This window comes from Lycium barbarum, chromosome 8 (genome assembly GCF_019175385.1).
Source record: "Lycium barbarum isolate Lr01 chromosome 8, ASM1917538v2, whole genome shotgun sequence".
NCBI classification, from domain to species: Eukaryota; Viridiplantae; Streptophyta; class Magnoliopsida; order Solanales; family Solanaceae; genus Lycium; species Lycium barbarum.
Window position 1 is genome coordinate 79,419,544 of NC_083344.1, and position 14,540 is coordinate 79,434,083.

General features: G+C 37.6%; 2 protein-coding genes across 2 annotated transcripts; one reads left to right on the plus strand and one right to left on the minus strand.

The window, feature by feature from the left end:
- Window positions 1-1,407: 1,407 nt before the first annotated feature.
- LOC132605111 (ethylene-responsive transcription factor ERF022-like) lies at window positions 1,408-2,291 on the minus strand. The gene has a single exon (XM_060318375.1). It carries the CDS (start codon window positions 2,257-2,259, stop codon window positions 1,684-1,686), a length of 576 nt encoding a protein of 191 aa, XP_060174358.1. The 5' UTR covers window positions 2,260-2,291; the 3' UTR covers window positions 1,408-1,683.
- A 5,960-nt stretch (window positions 2,292-8,251) lies between these two features.
- Window positions 8,252-8,868, plus strand: LOC132607900 (uncharacterized mitochondrial protein AtMg00810-like). Its single transcript, XM_060321978.1, has 2 exons — window positions 8,252-8,403; window positions 8,541-8,868. The coding sequence occupies exons 1-2, from the start codon at window positions 8,252-8,254 to the stop codon at window positions 8,866-8,868; spliced, it is 480 nt and encodes a 159-aa protein (XP_060177961.1).
- The last annotated feature ends 5,672 nt before the right edge of the window (window positions 8,869-14,540 follow it).

Consider the following 14,540-nt stretch of genomic DNA (forward strand, 5'->3'; position numbering starts at 1 on the left):
CATATAGTGCCCCTTAAACTACTGTTTCTGCTTCTTCACTTCCTGTTGCCCTCTTCCTCTTCACTGTGGCTATCTTTTAATCACCGAATTGATTCAAGGCCAAATAATTTCTATTGAATGTACTGACACTGTATGTGAAGAAGGCACTTTCATTAGTAGACAAAATATTCTCAATCCTCATCCTTGGGTTCATGAGTGTGGGTCGTTCACAATTGGCATTTTTAATGGGATCTAATAACCTGTAAGACCGACGACAAATTATCAGTGGCTATTTGTCGCAACCGATGAAAGAACGGGAAGGCTGTGAGTTGTGCTATGTTTTTGAGCTCGTTGTTGTGTTGTCCAGAGTGTATCAGCGTGTCCTTGGTGATCAAAACAGGCTGTGCTCGGTGGTCAATGGTGGAAGAGGAGCGACTGGCTGTTTAGTGGTGGTGTCACTATCGGAGAAGATATCTTTTCCAGCCAAGTTTGTCGGTTCTTCGGTGCTACTTCATTTATATATTGTGTAAATAGTGTATAATACCGTAAATATGTGCATAGTTAGTATGTATACATTATACATTGAGTATACGTTGATTATACATTTATTATACACAAATTATACGAAAAATGGGACGTGGAGGATTACAATGGCTACGGTGGGTAATGATAAAAATGTATATATATTGTATGAAAAGTGCATTTACATTGTATATAACACATATACACTATTTATAAATATTCAGTGCTCATACAATTTGTATGCACTATACATATGAAATGTATAATAAATGTCTATATTATGTATAATATACAGTTTGGCTACACTATATCTTTTGATTTTATGTCATCCGCTTGCCAATATTTTTACCCTGATAGCTATCTATGTACTTGTCCTTTTTTAAAATAGCATGTACCTCATTTGGTGTTTTCTCTTTCCGGCCAACATACACAAGTTACTAGTGAATATTAGTATATTCTCAAAAAAATTAGTTTTTGAGGTTCTAATCAAGGTAGTTTATAGTTCTTTCTTCTTGTGAAAGTAGGGATTGCTAAGTGCCCAGACCCAAACTTCAGTGAAAATAATTTATGTCGAGGGGCTTCTTCCTTTTTAAGAAATGAAAGTTCGGTGAATATATAGTTTCTGTTATTCTTGCCAGAATACAGAAATAGAGAAATATAAAACTTTGAAGTGTTAAACAAGATAATCTATACACAATTTAAAGAAAGAACTAGAAATAATTATGTAATGGAATCCGCGAATCAGCTATTCTGGAAGATTCACACTACAATTTTGTCAAGTGATTTTCTGGGACATACAACATAAACATATACTAAGTTATGTCGGGAAAAACTCTAAAATAGATGAAGATTCTTTGACTAAAGTTTATTAAGGAAAGAAATAAAGGCTACTAGAAAAGCAAAATTAAATTCAATAGGCTCCACCATTATCCTCTTTATATTGATTTAGTCCATCTTCATGGACTTCTCAAGAATATAATAATAATATTTATTCTACAAAAGAATCTCTATTTCTGCAGAAAAGGGGTTAAACAAAAATAAATTAAAGAGACACACAAATTTATACCATTCAATATCCTAAAAGATGAATGGCATAAACTTTTGTTTTTCTTCAATTGGCCCCAAATAATTTTGTCTAAAATATAATTACTTAAAGGGGCCATATGGAATTTTTTCCCCTAATTAAAAATCCCAAATAGAATCATGATATTGTTGCATTTCATCCAACTCCTTAAACCCACCAATGTCATCACACATAACCATAGGGTCATTAAAAGAATACGACGAGGGACTAGTGTATTCTCTAACATGATCTCTCAGTAATAAATCCCCAGCTTGCTCCATCCACATTTTTGGCGAGTCCAATGGCGATTCATTAATCGCTTGAATTTGACTCGCCGATAGACCTACCCTCACCGGGCCCACCGGTCCACCACCGCCCTCGGGTGGCACCGGAGTTGGCTGTTCAAACCTCATTGCTGCTTCATGAGCTGCCATTTGCACATCTTCAGGTCTTGAACTTAAAGGTTTGGGGAAAGTATCTAGTAATTCGGGGAAATTGAGCTTAGCTCTCTCACCTTTTAGATGAAATGCAGCAACATCATAGGCTGCAGCAGCCATCTCTGGTGTCTCATAACTCCCCAGCCATATTCGAGTTTTCTTCCCTGGTTCGCGTATCTCAGACACCCATTTCCCCCATTTTCTCTTCCTTACTCCTCTATACATGTGTACATTGGTACTTTCTTGATGATCTTCCATCTTTTTTTTTTAGGTTGTGTTGTCAGTGAAAATATGGACAAGGTTATGGATATGGAAGTGAGGGTTGAGGGAACTAGGAATATATAGTTGAATTGACGAGTAAGTGGGAATGGGCACTTAGTTATGAAATATGAAGTCAGTTTCCACGTAGTTGCATGAAAGTGGAGTAAAGTTGTATGACAGAATGATAGCAAAAAAAACACTCTTTTTGATTTTGATGTTTCTCCATGTGTCTGATTTGGAGAGTTTATTTCATTTTGTTTTTAATTTTGAATAATGTGATGGACCGCGCAGTCAACGTACATGTGGATTTATGACGTAATTAATTATTAAGTTACTATACACAAATTTTAAATTAGAACAAATGTGGTCGTTGGGTAGCTCAATTATAAAAGGTCAGAGCAGATTTTGGTGTTGACAACAAAGTTTGCGAAGATACGCAAATTGTGTATCAGGTGGTGAAATGTGGCATTTTAATGTAAACAACATCTATATTTTCTTTCTTTCTTTCTTTATTTATACTACTCCTTCCGTCTCAATTTATGTGACACTATTTTTTTTTTTGGTCTGTCCAAAAAAGAATGTTATCTTTCTATATTTAGAAATAATTTAATTTTATGAAATGATTTACAACCACACATTTATATAAGGCTTATTTTGAACCACACATTTCAAAAGTCTCCATTTTTTTCTTAAACTCCGTACCAAATCAATTGGTGTCATATAATTGGGACGGAGGGAGTACCTTCCGTCTCAAATTTCATTTCTAAATTTAGTTATTCTAAAATATTTCACATTCTATAAAATCAAGAACCATTTATTGCTTATTTTCAAATATACTCTTCTATTTTAGCTTATGTAGTGTTAATTAAATAAGATGTTTAAGACAGATAAATGGTACTCTCTTCGTCCCAATTTATATGAGGGTTGATCTATTTGGGAGTCAAGCAACTCTTTCTTGACTACAATTTCAAACATAGACTCCTCGAGTATTTTATAATAAAATCTACATATTTGAAAACAACATAAAAAGTATTATAAGTCTGCATAATTAATAATTCACAATTTATGAAAAAAGCTGGAGAAAATCGTAGTCAAAGAAAGAGCTGTTTGACTCCCTAAATAGGTCAAACCCCATGTAAATTGGGATGGAAGGAGTACTATTTAGGTAAATAATTAGAATAATTAAGGGTTATTGATTATCTTTCTCAATGAGAGTGTAAAAACTTCTTTTGAAGAAACAGATAATATATATATGAATCGAAGAGAGTAATAAAAACCGATTCTTAGCTTACATATATAATTGATTGTCTTAATTAGCACATGTTCCACGTATAAGATGGAGTGGTTTTGATTGGCAAAAACAGATCGAAGAAAATACCAGTTCTTACATAATTTTACCGCTTATATCTCCTTTTTTAATGGCAAAAACAGATAGATTTTGATGCATCTCCATGTGTTTATTTGGAGGGCTTTGACTAACCATTAAATACATTTTGGGGTTCATAATTTTATTTGAATAATGTGATGCACCTAGCTGTCCTCGTACATATAGATTTGTAAAGTATTAATAACGTAATTAACATGTATTAATATCCACAATTTTTTAATTAAAAAACGATCCCTGGGTAGCTCAATTAGAGAAAAGGTTAGAGTTGATTCAATAATAACTTCTGGAGTTAACAAAGTTTGTGAAGATATGCAGAATATGTATCAGGGGTGAAATGTTGTTGGCAAGTACAAATAGTGGACAAGCTACCATGGTTAGTTTGAGGAGTGTAACTAGCCTAGTTGGTTAAAATGTTAGAGTTAGTTAACTCAAGTAGCATGTGTAGAATAAATGATGTATATATACTAGTATCAAAGAAAATATCAATACACATGATTCATTAGTTACAACACAATATATAAATTTTCTCTTTCTATAACCGTTTCTCTCTTCTTTCTCATTTCCTTCTCTTTTCTTCCTTCTTCATCAAGCTTCACCTTGACTAGCTTCAAATCTCCATTAATGAAGTTATCATGGTATCAAAGCCTTACACGATCACAGGCTAAACATCGAGTGATTAGATTGTTTCTTCGGTTCCAAAAATACACTTAGATTCATAACAAATTCAAGTGAATCATGAGTAGGTGTAAACAAAATCTAGGGCTCAGTATTCAAAGTTCATTCAATATTCAATTAAGATGACAAATGTAACTACAGATACATCTGAGTCATTAGGAGTTGGAAATGTGCTGATGAACAACACTCATGTTGAAACAAATGGAACAAGAAGCACTGGAACAAATGCATCAGTTACAGTTATCGATCATACACATCTACCATATCTTCAATCCACAGACACTCCAAGTAGTACGTTAATCTCTCTTCAACTAATTGGTTCAGAGAATTATGCTTTATGGAGTAGATTTATGAGAATTGGATTGTTAGGTAAAGGAAAATTAGGCTTTGTTGATGAACAACACTCATGTTGAAACAAATGGAACAAGAAGCACTGGAACAAATGCATCAGTTACAGTTATCGATCATACACATCCACTGTATCTTTAATCCATAGACACTCCAGGTAGTACGTTAATCTCTTTTTAATTAACTGGTTCAGAGAATTATGCTTTATGGAGTAGATCTATGAGAATTGGATTGTTAGGTAAAGGAAAATTAGGCTTTGTTGATGGAAGGTATCCGAAAAATAGTATTTCATCAAATTTGCATGATCTATGGGAAAAAGTAAATGCTATAGTTCTGTCATGGATTATGAGTGCTGTTAAACCTGGACTGCTTAGTTGTGTAGTGTATGCTTGTGATGCTCACAAAGTCTGGTGTGAATTGAAGGAGATATTTGATAAAATTAACGGATCTCATGTGTTTCACCTGCACAAGGAGATTCATGCATGCACTCAAGGAACTATGTCCATTTCAGACTATTTTTCAAAACTTAGTGATCTCTGGAACGAGTTTGATGCAATTATGCCTTGTCCTGGTTGTCCTTGCCCTGAGTCAAGGAAATTTTCTGAGCATTTTGAATATCAGAGACTTCCACAATTCCTTATGAGATTAAATGAGTCCTACTCACAGGCCAGAGGTCAAATTCTCATGATGTCACCTACTCCTAACTTAAACAAGGCCTGTTATCTAATGATTGATCGGGAAGGTCAAAGGAATTTAGCTAGTGTTGCTCATGCCAGTATAGGATCTAGTATGATGAAAATAACAACCATGTTTAGTCACAAAGGTAATGGAATTGGTGGAGGTCATACTATTGGTCTTGGACCAGAAGGAGGTGGAAATGGACCAGGAAATGGTCACTATGGCAATCATCACAATAAAACTCAGAAACAGTTCATTATTTATGAAGTATGTGGGTACAAGGGACATACCAAGGATCAATGCTTCAAAATAGTTGGTTATCCACTAGGGTGGAAATATAAAAAGACGAATGCAACATATGCCAATCAAGTTGTTGTTGCCCAGCCTATAGCACAGATGCTTGCCCCTCAAGTATAGGATCCTACTGCATTCTTCACTTAAGATCAGTACAAGCAAATCATGTAGATGCTGTCTAAAGGAAGTGAAGGTGGAACAACAAAAAATTCAGCCAAGCCAGCTGCAGCAGGTAGTATCCTATCTTCTTTGGTGTCAAAATATGTGGATAACGAGTGGATAGTTGATACTGGAGCTTCTAATCACATGACATCAAAAATTAAAATGCTAGACAAATGCAAATATATTCCAAAGTCTAGTAGAAACAAAGTGCATTTACCCACTGGTAATGTGGTGCCAGTGTCACATGTTGGAGAATCAAGCATTTTTAAAGATCAAATCATCACTAATGTGTTGTTTGTTCCAGAGTTCAAATATAATCTGTTATTTGTGTCTCAGATTACTAAAGAACTCAAATGCTCAACTTCATTTTTTTCCTGATTTATTTATCTTCCAGGATCTTTACACTGGACAGGTCAAGGGGATTGATAAATAAGAATGTGGATTATACATACTGAGGGAAGGATCAACTCAACCATCACTAGTGTAGTCAGTAGAAGAAGCTACTAAAACATCAGTAACAGAAGTTGTAAGTTCAGTTAGTGTATCTGAGTCTAGTTCATTGTGGCATAAGAGACTAGGACATGCTCCCATTGATATAATAAAGAAGCATGAGTACTTTAGGAACTTAGCATCTGCAGATCATTCACATTGCAATGTTTGTCCTCTAGCAAAGCAGTTTAAACTGCCTTTTCTTGTCAGTACTCATATGTCTCATAATGTGTTTGAATTACTGCATTGTGATATTTTGGGACCTTATAGAGTTCCTACTCACAATAATAAAAGATAATTTGTGACTTTAGTTGATGATTACTCCAGATATACTTGGATTTTTTTGGTCACTGTTAAATCTAATACTATTGTGATACTTAGCCAGTTTCTTGCACTTGTTAAAAATGTGTTTTCCACTTCTGTCAAGATTATCAGAATAGATAATGGGGGAGAATTTTTTAGTTCTGAATGTCAAAGTCTACTAGCTGAAAATGGAATAATTCATCAATCCTCTTGTGTTTACACACCTCAACAAAGTGGACTTGCTGAAAGAAAACACAGAACTATCTTAGATATGGCAAAGGCACTCAGGTTTCAAGCCTCTATTCCCTTAAGGTTTTGGGGTGAGTGTGTGTTGACTACTGTGTATCTTATTAACAGACTCCCTTCTAAAGTACTTAAGTTTAAATCACCCTTTGAGCCGTTATACTCTCATCCACCATCTCTCAGTCATATCAAAGTTTTTGGGTGTTTTTGCTAAGCTACTTGTCCCAAAATCCTAGATAAGCTTTCTCCTAGATCAACACCAGCTGTTTTACTTAGATATTCTTCCAGTCAAAAGGGCTATGTATTGTATGATTAATACTCCAAATTGCTTTTTGTTAAAAAAATGTTGTGTTTCATGAAGATATATTCCATTCCAGCACATGCAAACTTCTAACGATCCCATTTTTCCTGTTATGAATCCATTGACACCTACAACACTGCATGAACAATATGCGTCTGAGTCACCTTCTAACACTCCTAATATCCAATCTTCTCCTACTCTTGACAATTCTACTTCTTCTACTAATGATCTCCAAGCACTAAATCCTATATGTCCTCCAAATCCTGCTCAAACCACTTCCACCTTATGATACATCAGTTCAGGCTAGTTCTGATCCTATTCCTGCACCTAATTTTAATACTGTACCCAATCCTAAGCTTGCACCAACCTCTTCCAATCCTGTTTCCACTAAAAAATCTTCTAAGACCAGCAAACCACCTTTGTGGATGCATGACGATGTGATTAACACTCGATGTCAGTATCCTATGTCCTCTTTTGTTTCTTCCAATCAACTCTGACCATCCTATAAATATGTAATCTCTGCATATTCTGCTCATACTGAGCCTAGCTCTTTTAGATAGGCTTCACTTGATCCTCAGTGGGTGCAAGCTATGCAGTTGGAAATTGCTGCCTTAGAGGATAATAACACCTGGAGTTTGGTTGACCTACCACCTGGAAAGAAACCCATTAGTTGCAGGTGGATCTTTAAAATCAAGTATAAGTCTAATGGTGAGGTGGAGAGGTTCAAGGCCAGGTTGGTAGCTAAGGGCTATAGTCAAAAAGAGGGTCTTGATTATGGTAAAACATGCAGTCATGTTGCTAAAATGGTTACTGTAAGATCAATTGTGGCTTTAGCTACTGCTAAGCAATGGTTCATCTATCAAATGGATGTCTATAATGCTTTTGTAAATGGAGATTTGTTAGAAGAAGTGTACATGCAAGTTCCTGATGGGTTGGCCAGACAGGGGGAGAGTAATACAGTCTGCAAACTTGATAAGTCACTATATGGTCTTAAACAAGCTCCTAAGTAGTGGAATTTGAAGTTAACTGAATCCTTAGTAAGCATGGGGTTCCAACAAAGTCACTGTGACTACTCTCTATTCACAAAAAAGATAAATACTAACATTATAATGGTACTGGTTTATGTTGATGACTTACTGATAACTGGAAATAATCCGCAACTATTGTGTGATACCAGAAAAGACTTGCAGAGAAAGTTTAAAATCAAAGATGTGGGGGAACTTAAGTTCTTTCTAGGAATTGAATATGCAGCAAAGGCATTGTATTGTCCCAACCGAAGTATGCTCTAGAATTAATAGCAGAATCTAGCCTAGGAGGAGCTAAGACTGCTGGTACTCCACTTGAGGTAAATCAAAAGCTAACCTCACCGCAGTATGATTAGTGCATTCCTAATGGCAGCACCAATAAAGATCAGATCATTCAAGATCCTAGTAGTTATCAAAGGTTGATGGGAAGACTGTTATATCTCACTATGAATAGGCCTAACTTATCATTTACAGTTCAAGTCCTAGGTCAATATATGCACTGTTCTAAAATCTCTCACACGGAAGCTGCACTAAGAGTAGTTAGATATGTCAAGGAAGCACCAGGATTGGGACTGCTAATGCCAGCAGAAAATACAACTAAACTTTTAGCCTATTGTGACTCAGACTGGGGTGCCTGCTTAGAAACCAAAAGATCTGTTACAGGCTACTTGGTCAAGTTTGGAAGAGCATTAGTATCTTAGAAATCCAAGAAATAAGAGACAGTGTCAAGAAGCTCAGCAGAAGCTGAGTTTAGAAGCATGGCAACATGTGTATCTGAAATAACTTGGCTGCTTGGGTTGTTTAGAGAACTTGGACCACAAGTGAGTGTACCAATAAACATGGTGTGTGATAGCAAGGCTGCAATCCAAATTGCAGCCAATCCAATATTTCATGAAAGAACTAAACACATAGACATTGACTGCCATTTTGTTAAAGAAAGAATATCTCAAGGAAAACTGAAAACTGAATATGTTAACACTAAAGATCAGTTAGCACACTTTCTTACAAAAGGCCTTGGAAAAGCTCAACACCAGTATCTGCTTAGCAAGCTTGGAATGATCAATCTGTACCAACCATGAGCTTGAGGAGGAGTGTTGGCAAGTAGAAAGAGTGTACAAGCTACCATGGTTAGTTTGAAGAGTGTAACTAGCCTAGTTGGTTAAGATGTTAGAGTTTGTAACGACCTGTTTGATTGTTACGAGTATTTTCAGACCTTTCCCTAAAACCTTTCCCTAAAAGCAATCCTTGTAAAGGCTCGTAACGACGATTTTCACATAAGCTTCTAGTTGAAATTTTTCTTTAAACTGCATTGGGGAGAAATTCTAGGTTTTCTTAGGGCAGTCCAATTGCCACGGCGGTAGGTGAGCTTGCCATGGCGAGTGTGTGTCCGCCAAAATGGACATTGGAGATCACTAAACAAGTCCTCTACGACAGGACTGTCAATCGCCATAGCGCTTCCGCCACAGCGATCATCTTTCCGCCATGGCAGAACACCGTGACCATATTTCCTATTTTATTCCCAACCTCGAACTCTTTTTACGCATTTTCCAAAACCTAAGTCCTATAGCTGATGGGGGCAGATTCTAAAGGTGCTTTGATAGGACCATTCTTGGGGGTAAGTTCCCTTTTCTTTAATCTTGCATTTTATTTGTAGTAAGCTCCTTTGGTAGGTTGATATATGAGGGGTTGGGAAAGATGAGTCTATACACCCTAAGGTCGGTCACTAATCATTCTTAATCGATTTAAATTAAGTTAAATTACTGATTTTCTTCTACATAATCATTGGGTTATTAAATTCTAGGCTTGAATCTTCTCTTTGGTTTCTAAAATCAATCCACGCTTTAGGGTTCTTCTAATTTGGGGATTTGGTCTAAATGTTGAAATTGAGGAACCTCTTAAGATTAGGACCGCTCATAAATAAGGGTAATGGCTAGTGAGACTTTGGGTAGTGTATTTTCACCCTTAATTTCTCGTTTTTCCCTCGTGTCTCGTTAGGGGTATTTTGGGTATTTTGATTAACCTTTCCGAATCGATTCTTTTCCGATTAGTTGGTTGTTGTGGCCTTTTGCTTACTTAGAAATCTATATTTTTTAGACTACCATCATTCTGAGGCACTTCGGAGACAGAAGGCTCGTGTGGAGTAGTTTGTGACTCCTATTCTGCATTCGAGGTGGGTTATAGTCTTCTTTAGTTAGACTTTGATTAGTGAATTGAATATGAAGTAGCATTGATGGGAGAAAGAATGATTAGGTCTTCAGACACGATGTTGGGTTGGATATGTTCTCAGGTTGGTATTGACTTCTGATTATATGGGCTTGTCGCCGGTACTTTATGTATTGACCAATGAGGTGTATTTCTTGTGTTTTGGAAGGAAAGGGTTGATATAGACTCCTTAGGTTGATTGAGATGGTTTGTATGATTCATTCTATGGTTGAGCAAATTTATTTAAGTATTGATATGGCTTGTGACATTGTGACTCGTACTTTCATTAACATTTGATCGCATTGATTTATCGTGCTTACTTTTGAGTTGGTGTTCATATTGGGATTCTAGACTTAAACCATATCTTGAGATTCATCTTGTATACAGAAATATATATAAGGCACATTTGACAAGGGGTGAGGATGTGGCCTCATTGTGAACTTGTGATCCGGGTGTGTTCCGGAGTGAGTGGACACTATGGGTCCCCCGCGGGTCATGACTATTATACGAACAAGGCCTTTACCATGAGTGTACGGTGGAGTTATTTATTACTTGTTTGCATTGCATATGATATCATCTTAATCATATGATTTGATTTCTTGGGTGTTGTTGTGATTATGTTTTGTTGGTTCATGAATAGTTGAGATTTGAAAGACTGATGGTTTAGACGCTTCACCTTAGGCTATGATTGGTTATTGTATGCCTAATTGTCTATCTCCGTTTATTATCCCTGTATTATAGTAATTGAGAGAGATAATTTAGTGGTTAAGGTTGTGTGAAATGAGCGAGTCGTTGTTGGTTTGATTCTTGGTTCTCTCATTAGTACGAGGGGAATTTGGTATACTTAGGAGTAGATGTTTTGCTATAGGCTATGGATTGTGAATGTGTAGATAATTGTACCTGCCTGTTTATCTTGATTGATGCTGTACTTTTATGCGTGAACTAATCTTAGTCAGCCTATGATACTTACCAGTACGTGTGGTTTACTGATACTACTCTTGCTGCACTCTTTTGGGGTTGTAGATATGTTTCATATTATTGCTCGAGGTTTCGTTAGCTGGAGTTAGTGGATGCCATCCTAAAGCTTCCTGTATATTCTTATTCTAAAACAGAAGCTGTTTGATTTCATTTGTAATATCTTTCATGTTATTGTAGAAATTCTTGTATAAGGCTAGACCCGATTTTGGGAGTTGTTATTTAAATAAGAGAAGTTCTTTTCATGTTTCTCTCTTACCGTTACGTATTTACTTAGTAGTTTATTCTATTGGATGTTTTGTTGACGGGTTAGTTGTGCAGGGTTCACCTACCAGGTGGGATAAGGTAGGTGCCCGCACAATCCGTAATTTGGGTCGTGACAGTTGGTATCAGAGCTTTAGTTTTACCGATCTCACAAGTACAAGAGTAGTGTCCAGTAGAGTCTCGTGGAATGTTACATGGCCGTCCATACCTATCCGCGAGAGGCTATAGGGCATTTAGGAAGTTTCCACCTCTTTCATTCCCACTGTGCCACTTCTTTTAAATTGATATCGGGTTGAATCCAATTGGTATATAGTCGATTCCAATTGATATCTAGTGTACTGTGTTTCGATTATTTTGTGTGTATTTGATTATGTGTTTATAGTAGATTGAGTTAGTCTTATAATGTCAGAAAGTTTTCACACTTAGCAATATATTCTTGGCTTAGTTATCGCCATGGCGGGAGCACGTCCGCCACAACGATCCTTGACCATTCTTAGACTTCCGCCATCGCGAAGTTTTGTTCGCCATAGCGCAACTGCCACGACAATACTCTTATCTGCCATGGCGAATCATTGGGTAGAAACCAGTGATGTTCTGTCTAATTTTTCCAACCTGTTCTAATATCAATTATTCCAGAGAAACAGTGCACATTCATTCCAAAAACATCAGCATAAAAATCAAGCCCGACAAGGGCACAATATCATCATCCAACAAATCAAAAACAACAACCAAAACGAAAAACAAGCATCCAAATGTCTGAAATATCTAAAAACCATAAAACCATCCTAAGACTGTAATAAAAGCCCGACAAGTGTTAGATCATCTACTGGGGAAGAACCCCTACTGCTGCCCATGACTGGTAGCCTTATCACTCGAATCCGAGCTATTGTGGCCACCCTCGCTGCCATCACCACCATCACTCTCTGACTCGCTCAAGAAGGAGTACCGCTCATCATCATCCCTATCCTCGACTGGAAGCCGAACACCCAGATGTATTTTCTTGAACAATCCCTTGACACCTCTCCAGATCCGAATCAGTAACTTGCCCCGGGACTTGCCCTTTTTGTTTTCCTTATCAAGGTCCAGGCGGAGTGTACCATGAGCCTTAGCCAGGGAACTGTAGGCCTTCTCAAGAGTGGAGATCGTGGTCTTTATCGCCTTTTGGTCCTCTAAATATTCACATTTTCCCGAGTGAAGTAACCTGCAACAGTCCCTGATGGACCTGCCTCGGTAGGGGGCTTGGAAAGCCCAGAAATTGACCCATTAATGTCTTCTAACTGCAAGCTCAGACTCTCGAATGGCCTCGGTGGCTGCGAGGTATCAACACCCCTCTCACCCTCTCTTAGGCTTGACTCAACCTTTCTCTTCTTCTTGCTCCAGCTAGCAGAACTAGCACCCGTCCTCCTTAAAGGATTGGAAGAAGCGTCAAGATGAACCATCTCATCAGCTTCAGTACTAAGAACATCCGCTTTCTTGCATAAAGCGGTGATCAACGAAGGAAACATCAGACTCGAACTAGGTTTTTCCACATACTCTTTCCACTCCTGCACAATGTGATAACCCACGTTCACTGGAACGTCATCCAGATACAAGCAACCATAAGTGCCCGAGTGTAAGTAAAAACTGAAGTATTACTAGGAGGCCTCACACGGCGAATGATGATATTCAGCCACCTCCTGGTTCAGTAGTAAAGTGAGCATTTGTGATTCCCTGTTTCTTATTCCCCCAGTCAATTTGCCCTCTATCCTCCTCCGTAACCAATTTGGAGAATAGCCAAGATCCATTATCACAAACTTCTTTACCCTGCATGTCACCCACGGGGTGATTTTTCAAGTTGTAGTAACCATTGATATCTTCAGCACCAATTTTCACCATTTCCTCCCGAAGTTTGATCACGGGATTCATAGCGGACATGTTTACTCATTGCAAGTTAGCATAGAAATCCTTTAACCATCTCTTGTCGGGCTCATTAATGAAGCAATTCCAGCCTATCTCATGCAACCGTGCAAAGAACTCCGGGGCCCGCTCATCCACATTGTCCATTCGTATGCCCGTTCACACAAAACTACCTTTCCATGTAAAACACTAGAGTAGAAACTCTCGCACTCCGGAGCCATGAATCGGTATGTGTCATATCCCGGATTACCACCTCCTCCGGCATTTCCTTGTCCATGGGCAACATTTCTTTCTTCGTGTTAGGACATAATCAACGATTTATACCTGCATTGATGTCATAAATTAGTTTCGATGATTTTCCGACGTCCTATATGTAATTACATGTCTATCAAACTAAATAAGGAGATAAAATTCTGCTCAGCTCAACCAGTGTAAAGCTACTGGTTTGGGCAAAAACTGTGCAGGTTCCGCCATGGTGGGCAGAAGGCTGCCATAGAGAGACCACCATGGCGCAAGGTATTCTACCATAGCGACAATTCCATTTCCTTCCCCTCTTTCGCCACAACAGAGTGTATCAGCCGTGGCGAGATTGCTATAGCGGATGGGTTTCGCCATGGCAGACCCGTCTTCAACCTCGGCCAACCCAAAAAGAAAAACCCCTCAAAATTTCTCCACCATTTTGGGACCCAAAATTAGTGTATTATTCATAGGTCATCTAGCATTCAAGCGTGCATTGCCATTACAAGGTGTAGAACATGGATTCAAGAAACAAAACACCCCAAAATTCTAAAGGATTGCCACAAACCACCATGAATATCTACCCCATTGTTCTTCAAGTTCTCAACCTAAATTTCAAGAAAAGCTAGTGCATTACTCGGTGGTTAATATTTTATTATGCTAATCAACAACCAATTTTCAGATTATACCCCTACCCACCATCAAAACCCATAACCCAAAATTTCAATTTTACTTCATAAATGTCAAGACTAGGCATGTATAGATGCAAATTTCAACACTATTGTTTCATTCTAGATTA

What these genes read in the sequence shown, in the direction of transcription:
- LOC132605111 (XM_060318375.1), bottom strand. Translation starts at nt 2,259, where the DNA reads ATGGAAGATCATCAAGAAAGTACCAATGTACACATGTATAGAGGAGTA.
- LOC132607900 (XM_060321978.1), top strand. Translation starts at nt 8,252, where the DNA reads ATGGTACTGGTTTATGTTGATGACTTACTGATAACTGGAAATAATCCG. An exon ending in GAATATGCAGCAAAGGCATT is followed by an intron (nt 8,404 to 8,540) that starts GTATTGTCCCAA and finishes TCCTAATGGCAG; the next exon opens with CACCAATAAAGATCAGATCA.